The 23911-nt window shown below is 45.5% G+C and overlaps 1 protein-coding gene across 1 annotated transcript; it reads left to right on the top strand.

Annotated features, from left to right (window-relative positions):
* The first annotated feature begins 1018 nt into the window (after nucleotides 1-1018).
* Nucleotides 1019-22622, top strand: LOC111971476 (splicing factor, arginine/serine-rich 19). Its single transcript, XM_023998270.2, has 7 exons — nucleotides 1019-1558; nucleotides 1672-1775; nucleotides 1906-5688; nucleotides 5828-5910; nucleotides 17970-18257; nucleotides 19504-19632; nucleotides 22055-22622. The coding sequence occupies exons 1-7, from the start codon at nucleotides 1464-1466 to the stop codon at nucleotides 22202-22204; spliced, it is 4632 nt and encodes a 1543-aa protein (XP_023854038.1). The 5' UTR covers nucleotides 1019-1463; the 3' UTR covers nucleotides 22205-22622.
* The last annotated feature ends 1289 nt before the right edge of the window (nucleotides 22623-23911 follow it).

The following is a 23911-nucleotide window of genomic DNA, read 5'->3' as shown; positions in this document are numbered from 1 at the left end:
GCGGTAATGAAACAAATTGGATGCCAACCGCCGTTAAACCTCATAGAAGAAGAAGAAGAAGTCATCCCCAAAATTAACCCGATCAACGAAAAACGTCAATTCCCATCGGCCCTTGTTTCAAGTGAAGGGAAGTAAAATGTCGGCGATGGATGGGATGGGCCTCTTATTGTGCTTTTAACAATATCTCAACCTTTAATAGTGTATTTTAAACGTACATTTCACGTTTTAGAAAATAAAGGTTATTTGAAGATTGTGGATTTAAACGGACAAAACATATAACTGGATCTAAGGTATGTATTTGACTGGTGTAGCTAGGAGGAGAGCTAACGTTATCAAACCTGGCTAGCTAGCTAACGTTACTGCTATTTCTGGCAGGTCTCGCTAGCTAGCGACGAATCTGATTCCAGTGAAAACGTGACGATTATAACTAGTTTTCAGTGATCAAGTGTATTTGCTAGTTAAGTTAGTTTATGTAGTTTACCAGCCAGGTCAACTGGTGTTGCAAGCAACAGACGAGAGTGCGGCATGATCCAGGTATTTTGCAACAGCTAACGTTAGCTTGCCTCTGCCAGTTAATGCAATGGCTAATTAGATAGCTAGCTAACATCGCAATACACGACACTGCAAGATTCTTCAAAATTTGATTTGACTTAAGTTATGTATCATCAGACAAAGACTCCAGAGAAGGATGAAGAAAGGAGTAGGACGAGGTTGACGTGTTACCAAGGTGATAGGGAGAACCCAGATGACGAGCCTAGCGAACTGGTGAGTGTTATAGTGTGTGTGTGTGTGTGTGTGTGTGTGTTTTTTTTTAAAGCTCTTCCATTGACTGTAGCAGCTATTAATGTGTGTGTTTGTTTGTCTGTCTGTCCCCTTCATATAGGGAGCTGGCATTACTGCAACCCCCGCCGAAACAACGAAGTGGCAGAGACGGGGGTCACACACTATAAAATTCTTCCCTTGGTCGTGAGGATTCGCGATACCACACTGTCTCTCGAAAAAGATGTAATTAGATTAGCTAGAACGAACTGTTGCTCAAAGCCGCCTCATAAACGTTTTCAGTCAGACATTCACGCTTGCCATACAGAGTTGAAATGTCAAGCCAATACATTTTGAATTGAGTAACATTGCTTGTCAACTTCAGAGCTGTAATGATTTGACGCTTTGGTTAAAGGCAAGTACAAATGCATGCTAGTAGTAGTCATCGCTCTTGTACACATTCTAGCTGATGCGAAATGTCATCACTGGTAGGATCTCATTGGCTATTGCTGATCACCGTTCTCAACTTGTCTTTAAACATCTCACTCTACAAGAGCAGTGCAGATTTTATGACAATAAAATCCAAAATTTTAGAACATATCGGGATGTCTCAAAGACGGATCGGTAGCCCTCAGATTTATTTTCTGACTCGCTCACATTAAACGAGCATCGGTGACAGCTGCGAGCTTCGAGTAGGCAACACCATGGGTATTTTGTCTCCGATTTCAAACTTGTCTGGGACAGCTAAATTGGGGTCAAAATCACATGCCTGGCTAAAGAGAGGATGTCAGAGTGAAAAGTAAGCTGAAATGTATGGAGAGTGAGACACCCTATATAATGAATTACATAACGGAATTTAGATGTGCCAGTTCCACTGTGCGTGGTTTCATGAGTGATGTATTTGTATTCCAGTTCTGACCTTGTAGTGGAGTTGACAGCTGAGGTGAGAGTGGAAGGCTCGTCACTGCTCAGTCTCCTGTCCACTGTCACCCCTGGTATAGGCAGCAGGAAGACAGGTAAATACTTTGTACCAACTCTAATACACACATACAGTACTCTACTTCCCCCAAACACACACACACACTTGACAGATTGTGGGCCCCAGGTAGTTGATAAAGGCCTAACATTTCTTGTCTCATCTTTCAGGGTTACTCTTTGATCCCCGGCCCTCAGTATCCCTCCTCCACCCACAACCCCAGGCTCCAGGGAGTTCTGGATTACAGCTTACCCCAGGACCAGCTCCCATCCTGGCCATGGACTTAACTCAAATCCCAGGCCTTAAAGGGATGCCTGCTGTCCCTCCTCCTCACGGGATCACAGAGACTGCCAAGAGCCCCCTGCCCTCCTCCACATCTTCCTCCTCTCCCGCCTCCCCACCTTCCTCTTCATCCTCCTCTCCTGGTGCCGTGGCAACCAGCTACCACAACGATATCCAGGAGGGAAGGGCCAACAGCATGATGATGGGTGACGTGGTGTCTTCCACTTCCGCCTCCCTGGCTCCCCCCTCCTCTCACTCTGATCCCTCTTTCTCCTCCTCAGATCCCTTGTTATGCCTCTCACCCCTTGTGGGCACCGACGGACAAAAAGAGCTCGAGACGGAGATCTACGACCCATTTCACCCCACGGAAGGAGAGAGGGAGGAAGGAGCGGCGGAGGAGGAAGGGGAAAAGTACGACCCCTTTGATCCGACCGGCTCTCCCCCCTCAGAGAGAGAGGAAGAGGAGCGAGAGACGGGGGGAGGGAGGGAGAGAGGGAACAGCGTGAGCAGCAAGGGGAGCGATGCCAGAGGGAAGAGAAGGAAGGCAGAGATGGGGAGGACAGGAGGAGAGGAGAAAGACAATGCTCCTCCAGACTCCACGGACGCTTTCTCTGTTCCCCCGCTCTCACCACGCTCCCTCCCTCTCCCCCTTCGGAGGAGGCTGGACCGAACCAAAGAGCCCCGGGTGAAAGTACGGGACAGGAGAGAGAAGGCGAACCACTCGGACCACTCTGAGATTGAGGAGGGTGAGATCGTTGGGGCCACCGAGAGGGATGGAGGAAAGAGGGAGGAGAGAGGCCGGGAAGGAGTTCTTCCTCTCGTCCTCCCCATCTCCTCTGGCAGTCCTTTCCTCCACAGGGGAGCCAAGCCGGAGAGGATCCTGAGGGTGTTGGACGGGGATAGCTTTGTGTCGGTGCGGGCTGAGGGGGACTGGGCGGGGCCGGTGATGCCTGGCAGGGAGGATGGGGAGCCCATGGAGGAGGAGGAGGAGGAAGAAGAAGAAGAAGAGGTGGTGGTGGTCGGGGCGGGAGATCTGAGGAGGAAGCTGGTCAGCCGGCGTAAGGCGAGATACCGCTCCTCCTTCCCCTCTTCCCTCTCGCCTCAGCACCTCCCACCGTCTCCTCACACCGTCCCTCTGGCCCCCTCCCCGCTCACTGCCGAGAAGGACAAGAGCCGCAAGTCCTCCAAGAGCTCCAAGGAGAGGGAGCGGCGCAAGCGAAAGGAGTGCAAGGTAGAGGAGGAGGAGGAGAGGAGGAGGAAGAAAAGGAAAGAAAAGGATGGTGGTGGTGGTGAGAGGAAGGAAAGACACAGGGAGAGGGGGCGGCGGAGTGAGAAAGCGAAGAAAACAAAAGTGGAGGAGGAGAGAGGGAGGAGCAGCAGAAGCGACAGCAGGAAGAGGAAGAAGAGACGACGGAGCACCCCGGAATCTTCAGCACGCCCCCGCTCACAAAACACCTCAGTGCAGCAGGCCCATGGTGGCCGCTCCTGGTCAAACACTTCAGAGGACCGACACAGAGAGAGAGACAGGGACAGAGACAGAGAGAATAACAGAGACCGGTACAGACACAGAGATGGGGAACGAGACGGCGATCGAGACGGCGATCGAGACAAGGACAGAAAGAAAGACGACACCCGGAGAAGGGAGAGGGATGGACACTCTAGCCGGATAAAGAGGGAAAGAGAGCGAGACGGCGTCCGCAAATCGACCAGCCGAGAAAGAGGCAGCTCCAAGAGGTCCAAAGGAAGCATAGAACCAAGGCACCGGGAAAGGGACAGGCACCAGGACAGAGAAAGGCACAGTGAAAGGCACCAGGACAGAGAAAGGGACAGGGAGAGACGTCGAGATGGTCGACCCGTGGTGCCGCCATCCATCCAGGATCTCAATGGCTCTGACCTGTTCGCAATCAAGCGCACCATCACGGTCACCACCACCACCACCACCACTCTCCCCGGATCCCCCCCACTGGCTCCATCCTCCCCCCGCAGCCCCTCCCAGGGCTCCGAAAAGCCCCACAAGAGGAAGAAGAAGAGCCGTCGGCGCTCGGACGAAGAGTTAGACGACAGGATTGGCCGGCGTGGGAGCCTTTCCCTCTCGCCGCCGTCACATTACCATGGCTATGACTCGGACCACTTCTCAGACAAACTGGAGATAGACATGCGCTCTCTGGACGGGGAGGCTCTGGATTCAGACTACCCTTCTATAGAAGACTCCCCTCCCCAGCTTCTGGAACCCGCTGCCCTCAGCGCCAAACCCAAGACCGCTACCAAACCTGGACGCCACCACTTCAAGAAGAAATCACGAACGGGCAAGAAAGCTGGTCAGTCCAAGTCGTCCTCTTCCTCCTCGGTTCGACCCAAAGGCAAGGGGCTCTCCACCTCCTCACTATCCCCAACCCAGGCCACCCCCGGCCTGGCCTCCGCCCCAGCCACCCTCCCCTCGGCCAAACGAGGGCGGAAGATAGGGAAGGAGAAAGAGCGTGGGGAAAAAGGAGGGAAGAAAGAGTCTGGTCGCTCTGGCAGGTCCAAGAAATTAAGTGGGGGTGGGAGGAAAGCCAAGCTGCAGTCAAAAGTGTCAGTGCTGGTGCGCGAGGGCGTGAGCAGCACCACGGGGGGCCCGGTGGGCTCGGGGAAGGTGGGCATGGAGCTCCTCGGTGTGGGCGGGCCAGTAGGGGGCTCTGGGTTGCCAGTGGTGGGAGGCTCCATTGCCGTGGTCTTTAGGAGGGACAATGAGAGCAGGTCTCCGTTCCTCAAGCCCTGCTCTGAGCCTCTATTGCTAAGTGGACGCAACAAGGACCTGGGGAAGGTGGGCAAAAGCAGTTCCCTGGCCGTTCCACCTTCCTCCTTGCTGGCTAATCCCACGGTGGCAGCGCTGAAGTCCAAGAAGGCCAAGCCCAGCTCTACCACCTCCACATCCTCCTCGGCGTCTTCGCCCTCATTGTCCCTAGCAAACAAGCGTAGGAGGCGGCTGGCGAAGAAGACGCGGGGAGAGAAAGGCTTAGCCAGCGGTTTGACGGACGTGGATGGCGCTATGGCCAACTGTAGCTCTGAGGGCGGCGGCTGGGGTGGGTCTTCCTCCGACATCCAATTAGGAGTGGGGGCTAAACCCTCCAGTCCGCACTCTGGTCCAGCTGGTCCAACCCCTTCCTCATCCTCTTCATCATCCTCTTCCACCAGTGTCCTCCCCCCGTCCTCCTCACCCCCCCACACCCCTCCGCCCTCCCTCACCGCCTCACGTGATGTTCGGGAGTCGTCTCCCGACTCTCAGACAGTGGACAGCAGCTGTAAGACCCCTGAGCCCTCTTTCCTACCCGAGGACTGCCCCGCTCAGACCCAGAGCACCCTCAACCTGTCCCCACCCAGTCCCTCGTCCCTACCCTCCTCCCAGGGGGGAGGCCTCTCACAGTACGGCCCCTCCAACATGAAGCCCCTCCCTCTAGACGAAGGCCCCAAATCCCTGGCCTCACCCCCTTGTTCCTCCTCATCTGGCTCTGCCCTCGCCTCGCTTTCCCTTCCTCCTTTCTCCACAGACCCCTCCTCCTCTTCCTCCTCTTCTGTTTCTTCCTCCTCGGCCAACAAGCTGCCACCGCCGCCTCCTCCCCCTCCTGCTGCCCCTACCCTCCCCTGGAGTCTGCAGACAGGAGTGGACTGCACGGCCGGAGGAGTTTTAGCATGTAAGTCTCTGTCAGTAGCATTCATTATAATAATGTCAACAAGTGGAGTTTTGGTATGTTTTTGTGTATTCCTGTTGCTACTATGAAGTGTATATAATATGTATAAGGTTTTACTAACCCCATGCTCTCTGTATTTCAGTGACAGCTCTGCTGTTTAAGATGGAAGAGGCCAATATCGCAAGTAGAGCCAAAGCCCAGGAGTTCATCCATGCTACCAGCCAGGTGTGTGTGTCTGAGTAATTATATTCCGTTATCTGTGTGTGTGTGTGTATATATACAGTACTAGTCAAAAGTTTGGACACACCTACTCATTCTGGGGTTTTTCTTTTCTTTTTACTCTTTTCTACATTGTAGAATAATAGTGAAGACATCTAAACTATGGAATAACACATATGGAATCATGTAGTAACCAAAGAAGTGTTAATCAAAATATATTTTATGTTTGATATTCTTCAAAGTAGCCACCCTTTGCTTTGGTGACAGCTTTGCACACTTTTAGCTTTTAGCATTCTCTCAACCAGCTTCATGACCTAGTCACCTGGAATGCATTTCAATTAACTTATTTATGATAGGGGGCAGCATTTTCACTTTTGGATGAATTGCGTGCCCATAGTGAACTGCCTCCTACTCTGTCCCAGATGCTAATACATGCATATTATTATTACTATTGGATATAAAACACTGAGGTTTCTAAAACGGTTTGAATGATGTCTGTGAGTATAACAGAACTCATATGGCAGGCAAAAACCTAAGAAATAATCCAAACAGGAAGTGAGAATTCTGAGACTGGTCAATGTTCAACTCATCGCCGATTCAATTCCCTGTGAGATATGGATCTGTTTGCACTTCCTACGCCTTCCACTAGATGTCAACCGTCTGTAGAACGTGGAATGAAGCCTCTAGTGTGATGTGGGGCCGGATGGGAGGWGTTTCAGTCATTGGTCTGGCAGAATGCCAGTTCCTGGTCACGCGCTTTCCTCATGATATCGCCTTGCATTCCATAACTTCTACAGACATGAAGGAATGCTCCGGTTGGAACGTTATTGGATATATATGATAACAACATCCTGAAGATTGATTCTCTACTTAGTTTGACCAGTTTWTTCGACCTGTTATATAACTTTTTGAYGTTTTCGTCCGAGTTRGCCTGRATRTGCGCGAGRGTTTGMACAWGTGCACTAAACATGCTAMCAAAAGTAGCTACTTAGACATAAGTAATGGACATTATTGAACAAAACAACAATTTATTGTGGAACTAGGATTCCTGGGAGTGCATTCTGATGAAGATAATCAAAGGTAAGGGAATATTTATGATGTAATTTCGTATTTCTGTTGACTCCAACATGGCGGAGAAATGTTATGTTTGAGCGCCGTCTCAGATTATTGCATGGTGTGCTTATTACGTAAAGTCTTTTTGAAATCTGACACAGCGGTTGCATTAAGCACAAGTGTAGATTTAATTATATGTCAAACATGTATCTTTCATTAAAGTTTATGATGAGTATTTCGGTTATTTGACGTGGCTCTGCAATTTCTCCGGATATTTTGGAGGCATTTCTGAACATGGCGCCAATGTAAACCGAGATTTGTGGGTATAAATATGCACATTATCGAACAAAACATAAATGTATTGTGTAACATGATGTACTATGAGTGTCATCTGATGAAGATCATCAAAGGTTAGTGATTCATTTTATCTCTATTTCTGCTTTTTGTGACTATCTTTTGCTGGGAAAATGGCTGTGTTTTTCTGTGACTATGTACTGAGCTAACATAATTGTTTGGTGTGCTTTCCACATAAATCCTTTTTGAAATCAGACATGTTGGCTGGATTCACAACATGTGTAGCTTTAATTTGGTGTCTTTCATGTGTGATTTCATGAAAGATAGATTTTTATAGTAATATATTTGAATTTGGCGCGCTACATTTTGTCTGGCTTTTGGCCAAGTGGGACGCTACCGTCCCACATATCCCAGCGAAGTTAACAGGTGTGCCTTGATAAAAGTTTATTTGTTTTTTTTAAGGATCCACCCCCGTTTTTTTCTCAATTTTCGCCTAAAATGACATACCCAAATCTAACTGCATGTAGCTCAGGAAGCAAGGATATGCATATTATTGGTACCATTTGAAAGGAAACACTTTGAAGTTTGTGGAAATGTGAAAGGAATGTAGGAGAATATAACACAATAGATCTGGGAAAAGATAATACAAAGAAAAAAACAACCGTTCTTTTGTATTTTTTTTGTTCCATCTTTGAAATGCAAGAGATAATGTATTATTATTATTCCAGCCCAGGTGCAATCTACATTTTGGCCACTAGATGGCAGCAGTGTATTTGCAAAGTTTTAGACTGATCCAATGCACCATTGCAATTCGGTTCAAAAATTTGTATGAAGACTGTCCAAATGTGCCTAATTTGTTAATAACTTCATGTTCAAAATTGTGCACTCTCCTCAAACAATAGCATGGTTTTCTTTCACTGTAATAGCTACTGTAAATTGGACAGTGCAGTTAGATTAACAAGAATTAATCAGACATGTCTATGTCCTGGGAAATGTTCTTGTTAGTTACAACCTCATGCTAATCGCATTAGCCTTCGTTAGCTCAACCATCCCATGGAAGGGACACCGATCCCGAAGAAGTTTTAAGAAGTTAATGCGTTTGAGCCAATCAATTGTTGTGACAAGATAGCCCTATTTGGTAACCCGCCTCTACCATCTGTTCTATTGGCCAACATGAAATCACCTGGAGAATAAACTGGATGAGCTCCGTTCAAGACTATCCTACCAACGAGACATTTAAAACCTGTGAAATCATATGTTTCACCGAGTCGTGGCTGAACGACGACACGGATAATAAACAGTTGGCTGGGTTTTCCGTGCATCGGCAGGACAGAACAGCTACGTCCGGTAAGAAGAGGGGTGGTGGTGTGTCTATTTGTCAATAACAGCGGGTGCACGATGTCTAATATTAAGGAAGTCGAGGTATTTCTCACCTGAGGTTGAGTACCTTATGATAAGCTGTAGACCACACATTTTTTTTGGTAAATTTTTTTTCTCCCTTTATTTAACTAAGCAAGTCAACCAAGTTTTCATCTATATTTTTCATAGCTGTCTATTTACCATCACAATCCGATACTGGTACTAAGATCGCACAAGAAAATGCTCATCCAGAAGCGGCGATCCTAGTGTCCGGGGACTTTAATGTAGGCAAACTTAAATCCATTTACCGTAATTTTTACAAGCATGTCACATGTGCAACCAAAGGGGGAGAAACTCTAGACCACCTTTACTCCACACATGGAGACACACACGTACAAAGCCCTCCCTCGCCCTCCATTTGGCAAATCTGACCATAATTCTATCCTCCTGATTCCTGCTTACAAGCAAAAACTAAAGCAGGAAGTACCAGTGACACGCTCAATACGGAAGGGGTCAGATGATGCGTATTAGAGGTCGACCAATTAATCGGAATGGCCGATTTAATTGGGGCCGATTTCAAGTTTTCATAACAATTGGTAATCAGCATTTTTGGACACCGATCATGACCGATTACATTGCACTCCACGAGGAGACTGCGTGGCAGGCTGACTACCTGTTATGAGAGTGCAGCAAAGAGCCAAGGTAAGGTGATAGCTAGCATTAAACATATCTTATAAAAAACAATCAATCTTAACATAATTACTAGTTAACTACACATGGTTGATGATATTACTAGTTTATCTAGCTTGTCCTGCGTTGCATATAATCGATGCGGTGCCTGTTAATTTATCATTGAATCATAGCCTACTTCGCCAAACGGGTGGTTTAACAAGCGCATTCGCGAAAAGTCGTTGCACCAATGTGTACCTAACTGTAAACATCAACGCCTTTCTTAAAATCAATACACAAGTATATATTTTTAATCTGCATATTTAGATAATATTGCCTGCTAACATGAATTTCTTTTAACTAGGAAAATTGTGTCACTTCTCTTGCGTTCTGTGCGACGCAGTCAGGGTATATGCAGCAATTCCTAACAAAGACAGCCAACTTCGCCAAACGGGGGAGGATTTAACAAAAGTGCATTTGTGAAAAAAGCACAATCGTTGTACGAATGTACCTAACCATAAACACCAATGCCTTTCTTAAAATCAATACACAGAAGTGTATTTTTTTTTAAACCTGCATATTTAGTTAAAAGAAATCCAGGTTAGCAGGCAATATTAAACTAGGGAAATTGTGTCACTTCTCTTGCGTTCTTTGCACGCATAGTCAGGGTATATGCAACAGTTTGGCCGCCTGGCTCGTTGCGAGAATTTTACGTAATTATGGCAAAACATTGAAGGTTGTGCAATGTAACAGGAATATTTAGACTTATGGATGCCACCCGTGAGATAAAATACGGAACGGTTCCGCAATTCACTGAAAGAATAAACGTTTTGTTTTCGAAATGATAGTTTCTGGATTTGACCATATTAATGACCTAAGGCTCGTATTTCTGTGTGTTATTATGTTATAATTAAGTCTATGATTTGATAGAGCAGTCTGACTGAGCGGTGGTAGGCAGCAGCAGGCTCGTAAGCGTTAATTCAAACAGCACTTTCGTGCGTTTGCCAGCAGCTCTTCCCTGTGCTTCAAGCACTGAGCTGAGCTTATCAACTCCCGAGATTAGGCTGGTGTAACCGATGTGAAATGGCTAGTTAGTTAGCGGGGTGCGCGCTAATAGCGTTTCAATCGGTGACGTCACTCGCTCTGAGACCTTGAAGTAGTTGTTCCCCTTGCTCTGCAAGGGCCACGGCTTTTATGGAGCGATGGATATCGATGCTTCGAGGGTGGCTGTTGTCGATGTGTTCCTGGTTCGAGCCCAGGTAGGGGCGAGGAGAGGGACGGAAGCTATACTGTTACACTGGCAATACTAAAGTGCCTATAAGTACATCCAATAGTCAAAAGTATATGAAATACAAATGGTATAGAGAGAAATAGTCCTATAATTCCTATAATTATACAACCTATAACTTCTTACCTGGGAATATTGAAGACTCATGTTAAAAGGAACCACCAGCCTTCATTATGTTCTCATGTTCTGAGCAAGGAACTGAAACTTTAGCATTTTTACATGGCACATATTGCACTTTTACTTTCTTCTCCAACACTTTGTTTTTGCATTATTTAAACCAAATTGAACATGTTTCATTATTTATTTGAGGCTAAATTGATTTTATTGATGTATTATATTAAGTTAAAATAAGTGTTCATTCAGTATTGTTGTAATTGTCATTATTACAAATAAATAAATACATTTAAAATTGGCTGATTAATCGGTATTGGCTTTTTTTGGTCCTCCTATAATCGGTATCGGCGTTGAAAAAATCATAATCGGTCGACCTCTAATTCGGATGCTACGCTACAGGACTGTTTTGCTAGCACAGTCTGGAATATGTTCCGGGATTCATCCAATGGCATTGAGGAGAAAACCACATCAGTCATCGGCCTCTTCAATAAGTGCATCGACGACGCCGTCCCCACAGTGATTGTACGTACATATCCCAAACAGAAGCCATGGATTACAGGCAACATCTGTACCGAGCTAAAGGCTAGAGCTGCCGCTTTCAAGGAGCGGGACACTAATCCAGACGCTTATACGAACCACTATGCCCTCAGATTAACCATCAAACAAGCAAGCGTCAATACAGGACTGAGATTGAATCTTACTACGCCGGCTCTGACATTTGTCGGATGTGGCAGAGTTTGCAAACTATTACGGACTACAAAGGGAAACCCAGCCGCACGCTGCCCAGTGACGCAAGCATACCATATGGGCGAAATGCCTTATGACGCTCGCTTCGAGGCAAGCAACTGACGCATGCATGAGAGCACCAGCTGTTCCGGACATCTGTGGGATCACGCTCTCCGTAGCCGATGTGTGCAAGACCTTTTAAACAGGTCAACATTCACAAGGCTGCGGGGCCAGACGGATTACCTGGACATGTACTCAAAGCATGTGTGGACCAACTGGCAAGCGTCTTCACTGACATTTTCAACCTCTCCCTGACTGAGTCTGTAATTCCTACATGTTTCAAGCAGACCACTATTGTCCCTGTGCCGAAGAAAGCGAAGTTAACCTGCCTAAATGACTACCGCCCCGTAGCACTCATATTGGTAGCCATGAAGTGGTTTGAAAGGCTGATCATGGTTCACATCAACACCATTATCCCATAAACCCTAGATCCACTCCAATTCGCATACCGCCCTAACAGATCCTCAGATGACTTAATCTCAATCGCACTCCACACTGGCCGTTCCCACCTGGACAAAAGGAACACCTATGTGAGAATATTTTTCATTGACCACAGCTCAGCGTTTAACACCATCGTGCCCACAAAGCTTATCCCTAAGCTAAGGACCTTGGGACTTAAACACCTCCCTCTGCAACTGGATCCTGGACTTCCTGACTGGCCGCCCCCAGGTGGTAAGGGTAGGCAACAACACATCCGCTATGCTGATCCTAAACAGGGGGCCCCTTAGGTGCATGCTAATTCCCCTCCTGTACTCCCTGTTCACCCATGACTGTGTGGCCAGGCACAACTCCAACACCATTAAGTTTGCTGATGACACAACAGTGGTAGGCCTGATCACCGACAACGATGAGACAGTCAATAGGGAAGAGGTCGGAGACCTGGCAGTGTAGTGCCAGGACAACAACCTCCCCCTCAACATGATCAAGACAAAGGAGCTGATCGTGGACTACACGAAAAGGAGGGCTGGACGCGCCCCCATTCACATCAACAGGGCTGTTATGGAGCGGGTCGAGAGTTTCAAGTTCCTTGGTGTCCACATCACCAAGAAACTATCTTGGTCCAAAACACACCAAGACAGTCGTGAGGAGAGCATGATAACAAATTTCCCCCTCTCAGGAGACTGAAAAGATTTGGCATGGGTCCCCAGATACTCAAAGTTCTACAGCTGCACTATTGAGATCATCCTGACTGGTTCAAATCAAATTTTATTGCGAACATAGACATGGTTAGCAGATGTTATTGCGAGTGTAGCGAAATGCTTTTGCTTCTAGATCCGACAGTGCAGCAGTATCTAAGGGGTAATATCTAACAAATTCCACAACAAAACCTAATACACACAATCTAGTACATTTACATTTAAGTCATTTAGCAGACGCTCTTATCCAGAGCGACTTACAAATTGGTGCATTCACCTTATGACATCCAGTGGAACGGCCACTTTACAATAGTGCATCTAAATCTTTTAAGGGGGGGGGGGGTGAGAAATGGGATGTAAAGGAATGGGATGAGACTATATAAGTATAAAATATATAGATGAGCAGTGACCGAGCGGCTAAGATGCAATAGATAGTTAAGGATACAGTATATATACATATGAGATCAGTAATGCGAGATATGTAAACATTCTTTAAGTGGCATTATTAAAGTGACTAGTTCCTTTTATTAAAGTGCCCAATGATATCAAGTCTGTAAGTAGGCAGGCGCTTCTGTGCTAATGGTGGCTGTTTAACAATCTGATGGCCTTGAGATTGAAAAACAGCTACTAGGGGGTGCTCCCTTTGCTGTTTCCTGAAGTCCACAATCATCTCTTTTGTTTTGCTGACATTGAGAGAGATGTTATTTTCCTGACACTACACTCTGAGGGCCCTCACCTCCTCCCTGGAGGCTGTCTTGTTGTTGTTGGTAATCAAGCCTACCACTAGTGTCGTCTGCGAAATTTATGATCGAGTTGGAGCCGTGCATGGCCACGCAGTCGTGGGTGAACAGAGAGTACAGGAGAGGGCTGAGAACACACCCTTGTGGGGCCCCAGTGTTAAGGATCAGCGGAGTGGAGATGTTGTTTCCTACCTTCACCACCTGGGGCAGCCCGTCAGGAAGTCCAGGACCCAGTTGCACAGGGTGGGGTCGAGATCCAGGGTCTCAAGCTTAATGATGAGTTTGGAGGGTACTATGGTGTTGAATGCTGTGCGGTAGTCAATGATCAGCATTCTTACATAGGCATTCCTCTTGTCCAGATGGGATAGGGCAGTGTGCAGCGTGATGGCGATTGCATCGTCTGTGGACCTATTGGGGCGGTAAGCAAATTGGAGTGAGTCTAGGGTAACAGGGTGGAGGTGATAAGATCCTTGAGAGAAGTGAGTGCTACTGGGCAGTAGTCATTTAGTTCAGTTAGCTTTCTTGGCAACAGGAACAATGGTGGTCATCTTGAAGCATGTGGGGACAGCGGTCTGGGATGGGGTTGATTTGAATATGTCCGGTTGAATCAGCGCCTGGTATGGCAACTGCTTGGCATCCAACCGTAAGGCGCTACAGAGGGTTGTGCGTACGGCTTAGTACATCACTGGGGCCAAGCTTCCTTTCATCCAGGACCTATATACTAGGTGGTGTCAGAGGAAGTCCCAAACAATTGTCAGACTCCAGTCACCCAAGTCATGGACTGTTCTCTGTGCTACCGCACGGCACCGGAGCGCCTAATCTGGGTCCAAAAGGCTCCATAACAGCTTCTACCCCCAAGCCATAAGACTGCTGAACAATTAATCAAATGGCCAACTACACTATTTGCGTTGACTCCCCCCATAGCCACCTTACCCCTGCCTACATTTACAAATTACCCCTTGTATATAGCCTCATTGTTGTTATTTTATTATGTTACTTTGTATTTAGTAAATATTTTCGCAACTCTATTTCTTGAACTGCATTGTTGATTAAGGTCTTGTAAGTAAGCATTTCACAATAATGTCTCTACACCATTGTATTCAGGTCAGTATTCAGGTCGTGACAAATAATATTTGATTTTCAAGCAGATTTAAGTCAAAACTGTAACTAGGCCACTTAGGAACATTCAATGTTGTCTTGTTAAGCAACTCCCGTGTACATTTGCCTGGTGTTCTAGATTATTGTCCTGCTGAAAGGTGAATTTGTCTCTAAGTGTCTGTTGGAACGCAGACTGAACCACGTTATCCTCTAGGATTTTGCCTCTGCTTAGCTCTATTCCGTTTCTTTTTATACAAAGAAAATCCCTAGTCCTTTCCGATGACCAGCATACCCATAACATGATGCAGCCATCACCATGCTTGAAAATATGAAGAGGGGTACTCTGAGGTGTTGTTAGTACCAACATAATGCTTTGTATTCAGGACAAAGTTAATTTCTTTGCCACATTTTTTGCTGTTTTACTTTAGTGCCTTGTTGCAAACAGGATGCATGTTTTGGAATATTTTTTTGTACAGGATTCCTTTTCACTGTCATTTAGGTTAGTATTGTGGCGTAACTACAATGTTTTTGGTCCATCCTCAGTTTTCTCCTATCACAGCCTGCAAATGTTTTAAATTCACCGTTGGTCGAGCCTCCCGAGTGGCGCACCTGTCTAAGGCACTGGCGTCACTAATGGTTCGATCTCGGGCTGTATCACAACCGGCTGTGATCGGGAGTCCCATAGGGCTGCGCACAATTGGCCCAGCGTCGTCCGGGTTAGGGGAGGGAGACTTTACTTGGCTCATTGTGCTCTAGTGACTCCTTGTGGCGGGCCGGGCGCCTGCAGACTGATCTCGGTCGTCAGGTGAAAGGTGTTTCCTTCCACACATTGGTGCTTCTGAGTTAAGCGGGCGGGTCATGTTTTGGAGGATGCATGACTCGACCTTCGCCTCCCGAAAGCGTTGGGGAGTTGCAGCAATGAGACAAGATCGAAATTGGAGGGGATTCAAAATATTCTTTTAGCACCATTGGCCTCATGGTGAAATCCCTGAGGGGTTTTCTTCCTCTCCGGCAACTGAGTTCGGAAGGACTCCTGTATCTTTTTAGTGATTGGGTGTATTGCTGCACCATTCAAAGTGTAATTAATAACTTCACCATGCACAAAGGGATATTCAATGTCTGCAAGGCATTGGAAAACCTCCTGGTCTTTGTGGTTGAATCTGTGTTTGAAATGCACTACTTGACTGAGGGACCTTTTCAGATAATTGTATGTGTGGGTTACAGAGATGATGATGTCATTCAAAAATAATGTTAAATGCTATTATCAGCCGGGCTAGACAATCTGGACCCTCTCGTTCTAAAATGATCTGCCTGAAATTGTTGCAACCCCTATCACTAGCCTGTTCAACCTCTCTTTCGTATCGTCTGAGATTCCAAAAGATTGGAAATCTGCCGCTGTCATCCCCCTCTTCAAAGGGGGAGACACTCTAGACGCAAACTGCTACAGACCTATATCTATCCTACCCTGCCTTTCTAAGGTCTTCGAAAGCCAAGTTAACAAACAGATTACCGAACATTTCGAATCCCACCGTACCTTCTCCGCTATGCAATCTGGTTTCAGAAATGGTCATGGGTGCACCTCAGCCACGCTCAAGGTCCTAAACGATATCATAACCGCCATCGATAAAATACATTACTGTGCAGCCGTCTTTATCGGCCTGGCCAAGGCTTTCGACTCTGTCAATCACCACATTCTTATCGGCAGACTCAACAGCCTTGGTTTCTCAAATGATGCCTCGCCTGGTTCACCAACTACTTCTCTGATAGAGTTCAGTGTGTCAAATCGGAGGGCCTGTTGTCCGGACCTCTGGCAGTCTCTATGGGGGTGCCACAGGGTTCAATTCTCGGGCCGACTCTCTTCTCTGTATACATCAATGATGTCGCTCTTGCTGCTGGTGATTCTCTGATCCACCTCTGTGCAGACGACACCATTCTGTATACCTCTGGCCCTTCTTTGGACACTGTGTTAACTAACATCCAGACGAGCTTCAATACCATACAACTCTCCTTCCGTGGCCTCCAACTGCTCTTAAATGCAAGTAAAGCTAAATGCATGCTCTTCAACCGATCGCTGCCCACACCTGCCCGCCCGTCCAGCATCACTACTCTGGACTGTTCTGACTTAGAATATGTGGACAACTACAAATACCTAGGTGTCTGGTTAGACTGTAAACTCTCCTTCCAGACTCATATTAAGCATCTCCAATCCAAAATTAAATCTAGAATCGGCTTCCTATTTCGCAACAAAGCATCCTTCACTCATGCTGCCAACCATACCCTCGTGAAACTGACCATCCTACCGATCCTCGACTTCGGCGATGTCTTTTACAAAATAGCCTCCAACACTCTACTCAATAAATTGGATGCAGTCTATCACAGTGCCACCCATTTTGTCACCAAAATACTACCACCACTGCGACCTGTACGCTCTCGTTGACTGGCCCTCGCTTCATACTCGTTGCCAAACCCACGGGCTCCAGGTCATCTACAAGTCTCTGCTAGGTAAAGCCCCGCCTTATCTCAGCTCACTGTCACCATAGCAGCACACCCACCCGTAGCACGCGCTCCAGCAGGTATATCTCACTGGTCAAAGCCAATTCTTCCTTTGGCCGCCTTTCCTTCCAGTTCTCTGCTGTCAATGACTGGAACAAACTGCAAAAATCACTGAAGCTGGAGACTCATATCTCCCTCACTAGCTTTTAAGAACCAGCTGTCAGCAGCTCACAGATCACTGCACCTGTACATAGCCCATCTGTAAATAGCCCATCCAACTACCTCATCCCCAACTGTATTTATTTATCTTGCTCCTTTACACCCCAATATCTCTACTTCACATTCATATATATATATATATATATATAATATATATATATATATATATATATATATATATATATATATATATATATATATATATATATATATATTCTGCACATCTGCCATTCCAGTGTTTTAATTGCTATATTGTAATTACTTAGCCACCATGGCCTATTTATTGCCTTACCTCCCTTATCCTACCTCATTTGCACATACTGTATATAGACTTTTTCTACTGTATTATTGACTATATGTTTGTTTATTCCATGTGTAACTCTGTGTTGTATGTGCCGAACTGCTTTGCTTTATCTTGGCCAGGTTGCAAATGTGAACTTGTTCTCAACTAGCCTACCTGGTTAAATAAAGGTGAAATCCATGCAACGTATGTGACTTGTTAAGCACATTTTTGTACCTGAACCCCCTGAAGAGGTTGAATACTTATTGACTAAAGACACTTCAGCCTTTAATTTCTAAAAACATAATTCCACTTTGACATTGTGGGGTATTGTGTGTAGGCCAGTGACACTAGGTCTCAATTGAATCCATTTTAAATTCAGGCTGTAACGCAACAAAATGTGGAAAAAGTCAAAGGAGGTAAATACTTTCTGAAGGCACTGTATACGTGTTACATATTTGTCTTGGATTGTTTTGAAGGTGTTCGATATCTGACCAACCGTTTCTCATCATACCTTCCATCTCTCTCTCTTGCAGATTCTCTCCCAAACCAATCAGAACCATTCATCGCAGCATGCCCCTTCCTCTTCTTCCTCCTCCCATGTTCTTCCTTCCCCTGGCCCCACCCCTGCCCAGTTCATCCTGCACAGCGCTCTCCCATTGGTGGGCTGCACCAAAACCCCGCCCAGCCACCTGCACCATGGCATGTCTTTGGGTGGTGGCTGTGCCCAGACCCCGCCCCCTCCCATGCCCTCTGGGTTCTCGGGAGGGTCCGGAGACTTCAGTGATATAGGCTGGGACAACGACAGCAAGGACCCTGACAAGGTAGCACCATTAAAAAACATGTCTTTCTACCGCTCCCATATCTTCCATTTACTGATGTGTGTGTGTGTAAAGGAATAAGGTCATGTGACTATCAGTACAGTACTGCATAGTGTTGGCACAATACCAGAATGTTGACTTCATTACTGATACTAGGTTTAGTATCACGATGCTCGATACCAAAACAATAACGCGGCAAAAAAAGCCAAAGTTACAGAATGGCACATGATCCAGACAGATATGCTCAGCTACTGCTCTGTTCAAACGTTGGGCATCTTTTGAGTTCAATATCAACACATTTGTTTACAAACATTTTTTTCAGAGACAGCCATGTATGCATTAATTAATCAATTATGCAATCAGTTTGACTTAGGTAAAAACAATCTAACTACATAATGGTAATAATTTATTTCAATGGTAAATACATCTGTAGCATATCCACAATACAGGTGAATGCATATTCAATAGGAGTGTGTGCATGCATTGAGTTATTGAGCTTGTTTTTGGGTGATTCCATGGGGCTACAGATGACAAACCATTTCCCTTCCATTTTGGCACATTTTATTGTATTCATTAACAGCATTTGCATAGAAGTAGCTTTTTTCATAAAAATGTTTGTCTCTTTAATGAGTAATGATGTCATTCACGAGGCAGTCAGTTCGGTGAAGCAATAGATCATCTTTTGGAGAGATGAGAAAGAGACCAAATAAGTGAATCCATAAAGTTTTTATTGGCAATCAGCTATGAAATCAATATATTATGCCTTAGACTTTGTTTGTGATGATATGCAAACTAGGGTAGTGAATTGATGTTAGCTTTAGCTGTCACCTAGCAAGGAAAGTTAGCCTACGAAGCTGGACACTATCGGTATATTCTTCCATTGTAAAGGGTTCTAGCCTGTATCGACTTTGTTTTGCGAACAGTAATTAACAGTTTCAACATCTACATGCCTTGTCGCATTATTCAAGTCTGTTAACTTCTGTGCAGTATGAGTGGGAGCTTATATGATGCAGCCCAGACTCCCAGTGCAGGCTAGCAAGTGGAGCAGGCACTGTGCGCTCTTTAATAAGGGGTCGACTGTGCTGATAAGAACGGCTTGATCCGTGAGACACATTTGACAGAAGTACCGAAAGTAACAAATTCTACTGCAAAACAGTTTTTCATGTTCTGGTATCTAAAAAGTACTGACGTTTCGGTATACCATGCAACACTGGTACTGCACCTCTTATTTTATTTATCTCACTCTTAGTACCTGAAGAAGCTCCACACTCAGGAGCGTGCGGTGGAGGAGGTGAAGCTGGCCATTAAGCCTTACTACCAGCGTAAAGACATCAACAAGGACGACTACAAGGACATCCTGAGGAAGGCAGTGCACAAGGTAACCCAGCCCTCTAACCATAAACCTGCTTTAGCTGCATTACTTTGTTATTACATGGCTTAGCACAATGTTATTAGTATTATTACATGGTTTAAGTACGCTGTTATTACATGGCTTAGCACAGTGTTGTTACGTGGCTTAGCACAGTGTTATGTGGCTTAGCACAGTGTTAACTTTGTTATTCGATGGTGTAAAACAACTTATTCTATGAATGACTTGATAAATGGTTGGATAAGCAGTTGAATCAGGTGTGTTAGTGCTGGGCTGGAACAAAAAAGTCTGCTCAGCAATGGTCAGGCTTTTGGGTTTAGGCTGTAGTGTCACTCCGTAACGGAGTGTAGGTGCATTTTGTTCCATAGGAATAACAACCTGTTTGACATTTTAAGATTGGCTAACACAATGTTAAAAGATTGGCGTAATTACTAGACTGAGTGGTGTGGTGTCGATACAATTACTTTTGACTTGTTTGTGAATGTTTTATAGAATTTCCACAAACAGGTGTGGGCAGTTGTTGGAAGTAGACTTCATAAATAAGGCCAGAGTAAGTGTAGTATATTTAAGCAGTAAGGCCCGAGGGGGTGTGATATATTGGCCAATACACTGAAGAAAAATATAAACACAACAGGTTAAGTGTTGGTCCCATGTTTCATGAGCTGTAATATAATATTTAAAGAAATAACATATGCACAAAAAGCTTATTTCTCTCAATTTTGTGCCCAAATTTGTTTACATCTCTGTTAGTGAGCATTTCTCCTTTGCCAAGATAATCCATCCACCTGACAGGTGTGGCATATCAAGAAGCTTATTAAACAGCATGATAATTACACAGTTGCACCCTGTGCTGGGAACGCTAAAAGGTCACTCTAAAATGTGCAGTTTTGTCACTGCCACAGATGTCTCAAGTTGATGGAGCATGCAATTGGCATGCTGACTGCAGGTATGTCCACCAGAGCTGTTGCCAGAGAATGTAATGTTCATAAGAACCATAGACCATGTGTAACCACGCCAGCCCGGGACTTCCACATCCGGCTTCTTCACCTGCGGGATCGTCTGAGACCAGCCACCCGGACAGCTGATGAAACTGTGGGTATGCACAACCGAAGAATTTCTGCACAAACTGTCTCAGGGAAAGCTCATCTGCATGGTCGTAGTCCTCACCAGGGTCTTGACCTGACTACAGTTTTGGCATCGTAACTGACTTCAGTGGGCAAATGCTCACCATCGATGGCCACTGGCAAGCTGGAGAAGTGTGCTCTTCACAGATGAATCCCAGTTTCAATTGTACTGGGCAGATGGCAGACACCGTGTGTGACATTGTGTGGGGGAGCGGTATGCTGATGTCAATGTTGTGAACGGAGTGCCCAATGGTACGGGCAGGCATAAGCTACGGACAACTAACACGATTGCATTTTCTCGAAGGCAATTTGAATGAACAGAGATACTGTGATGAGATCCTGAGGCCCATTGTCGTGCCATTCATCTGCCGCCGTCACCTCATGTTTCTGCATAATAACGCATGGCCCCATGTCGCAAGGATATGTACACAATTCCTGGAGGCTGAAAATGTCCCAGTTCTTCCATGGCCTGCACACTCACCAGATATGTCACCCATTGAGCATGTTTGGGATGCTCTGGATCGACGTTTACGATAGCGTGTTCCAGTTCCCGCCAATATCCATCAACTTCTCACAGCCAATGAAGAGTGACAACATTCCACAGGCCACAATCAACAGCCTGATCAACTCTATGCGACGGAGATGTCTTGCGCTGCATGAGGCAGATGGTGGTCGCACGAAATACTGACTGGTTTTGTAATCCACGCCCATACCTTTTTTTGAAGGTATCTGTGACCAATAGATGCATATCTGTATTTCCAGTCATGTGAAATCCATAGATTACGGCCTAAATAATTTATTTAATTGATTTCCTTATATGATCTGTGACTAAATTGTTGTATGTTGTGTTTATGTTTTTGTTCAGTGTGAGGCCAGTTAGACATACTGCCAAATTCTCTAAAACGGCATTGGCCTAGGGCTGTTCTTATGCACGATGCGAAACTATATATTGGCCATATACCACAAACCTTAGAGGTGCCTTATTGCTATTATAAACTGGTTTCCAACATGAAAACAGGACAGTAAACAAGTATTTTTGCATCATACCCGTGGTATATTGTCTAATATACACAAGGCTGGAATACTGTTTCAGCCATTAAGCATCCAGGATACAAACTACCCGGTTTATAATGCAGAATATGTAACTATGTTCCAACACAGTAACAATTGGAAGTTGTAATTACGTTGCATTGTAAGTAATTACAGCCTAGAGTAATTACTGTGTAGTTAGTTTAACAGCAATTTGATATAGTGTGTTTATGACTAATACCGATCTGTGTGTGTGTGTGGTTGTCTCTGCTTCTCAGATCTGCCACAGTCGAAAGGGAGAGATCAACCCGGTCAAGGTGAGCAACCTGGTCAAGCTTTATGTTCAGAGGTACAAGTACTTCAGGAAGCACGGTCGAAAGATGGATGAGGAAGTGAGGGAGGACAGAGAGATGGATTCCTCCTATTGATTGGACAAGTGGGCGCTCTCACCCTACTCCCATTTGTTCTGCTGCCCACTCTTTGCACGTGACTGGGCCCACTGAGGCTGTAGAGTGACATTTGTTTTATTCATCTCCCTATTTGCTGTCCCCATGTAAACTCGTAACCCCCTGCTCCCTCTCTCGTGTCCTGTGTGTCTTGCTGTACAGAAATATTGAGTAGATATCCGCAAAATATACACACGCACTATATGAATAAATAAAAAGTGACAATGTTATGGGAGCGATGCAGAACACACATGCATACACACTTACACGTGCGCACACACACATACTGTACATACTGTAAGTACACTACACTGACTCTCCTTTCTCTCTGTGTGGTATAAACCTGTCAAATAGTCAGGTTGTTGGTCGGCTGGTTTAAATATAGAAATTTGACACTTGATTTTCTGTTCCTGTCTTTTATTTGAAGTCTGTACTCTGAGGGGCGGTTTCCTGAGCACAAGCGAGTTCGCTTTTAAGTCTAAGATCAGGCTTAATCTGTGTCCGGGAAACCAACCCTGAAGGTTTTTGTACTCTGATCAGTGCTTAGGCAGAGAGCGAAATAAATGAACGCAAGGTGTCACTGTCCTACAAGCTATGGATTTACAGGCTTGCAGCATACCTGTCACTGACTGAGTGAACTGTTTGTAATAGATTCTTTATAAGTGCTGTTTCTGAACCAGGCTTAAATACTGTAGGTAATGTAAGAATGTAAACACTTTAGTTAAAAGAAGAGCCGCTTTGCAGCCTAAAGTAATTATACGCATCTGTGTATCTCTGTGTGTCCCTCTCTGTCATACACAGAGGCAGATCTAGGATCAGTTTTATCCACACAATCCTTACGCTACCCATTTAAAGTAGGGAACTGCAAAACTGACCATAGTTAGATTTCAGGTGCAATTTGACACTTACTCTGTGCTTAGTCTATTTGAGTCTCCATTGGTTTCTATTAGTGTTAGTGAGTAATTTTTCTAGTCCATGGCCACAAATGTGATATCCGTCAATAAACGGGCATCAAATTAAACATTGAAAGCATATGCCTTGTGACGTCAGAGCTGACTGTTAAAAGCAACCATGAAAATGAAGTACCCCTGCGACTTGATGAGTTTACACATTGGAAGTTGAAGCTATGTGGTGAGTCAACGCGTGTTGGGTGCCTGGGATGTGTGTACTATGTTGGATGTATCATCGCGCTTGTTCCTTTCATTGTCAGGTCTCTGTTAGTGGGTGAACACTCCTGTCAGTTTATCTCTACAACTGTTTGACCAGTCAGGCAGTCAGAATTGGAACCAATGGAATAGTCCCAAAAGAGTCGACTCCAACCAACATCAAGAGCACCTCAAAACTATGTAAGTATGTAATTATTAAGGCTGTCAGAGTTGATCAGTTTTCATCAACTTTGACTAAGGCCCAGTTCCTTCCCTTATCAACCAAAAGCATGAAACCCTAGGCCCACACTGAGTTCACCAAACATTATTCCTAATATTGAGTTGTACTTGCACATCCCCTTATGCCTTCAGAACAGCCTCAATTCGTTGCGGCATGGAATTTACAAGGTGTCCAAAGCGTTCCACAGGGATGTTGGCACATGTTGACTCCAATCCTTCCCACAGTTGTCAAATTGGCTGGATGTCCTTTGAGGGGTGGAGCATTGATACACACGGGAAATTGTTGCACGTGGAAAAACCCAGT

Source organism: Salvelinus sp. IW2-2015, linkage group LG13, assembly GCF_002910315.2.
Source record: "Salvelinus sp. IW2-2015 linkage group LG13, ASM291031v2, whole genome shotgun sequence".
In the NCBI taxonomy this organism is placed as follows: domain Eukaryota; kingdom Metazoa; phylum Chordata; class Actinopteri; order Salmoniformes; family Salmonidae; genus Salvelinus; species Salvelinus sp. IW2-2015.
This window is presented reverse-complemented; position numbering and strand designations above follow the sequence as displayed.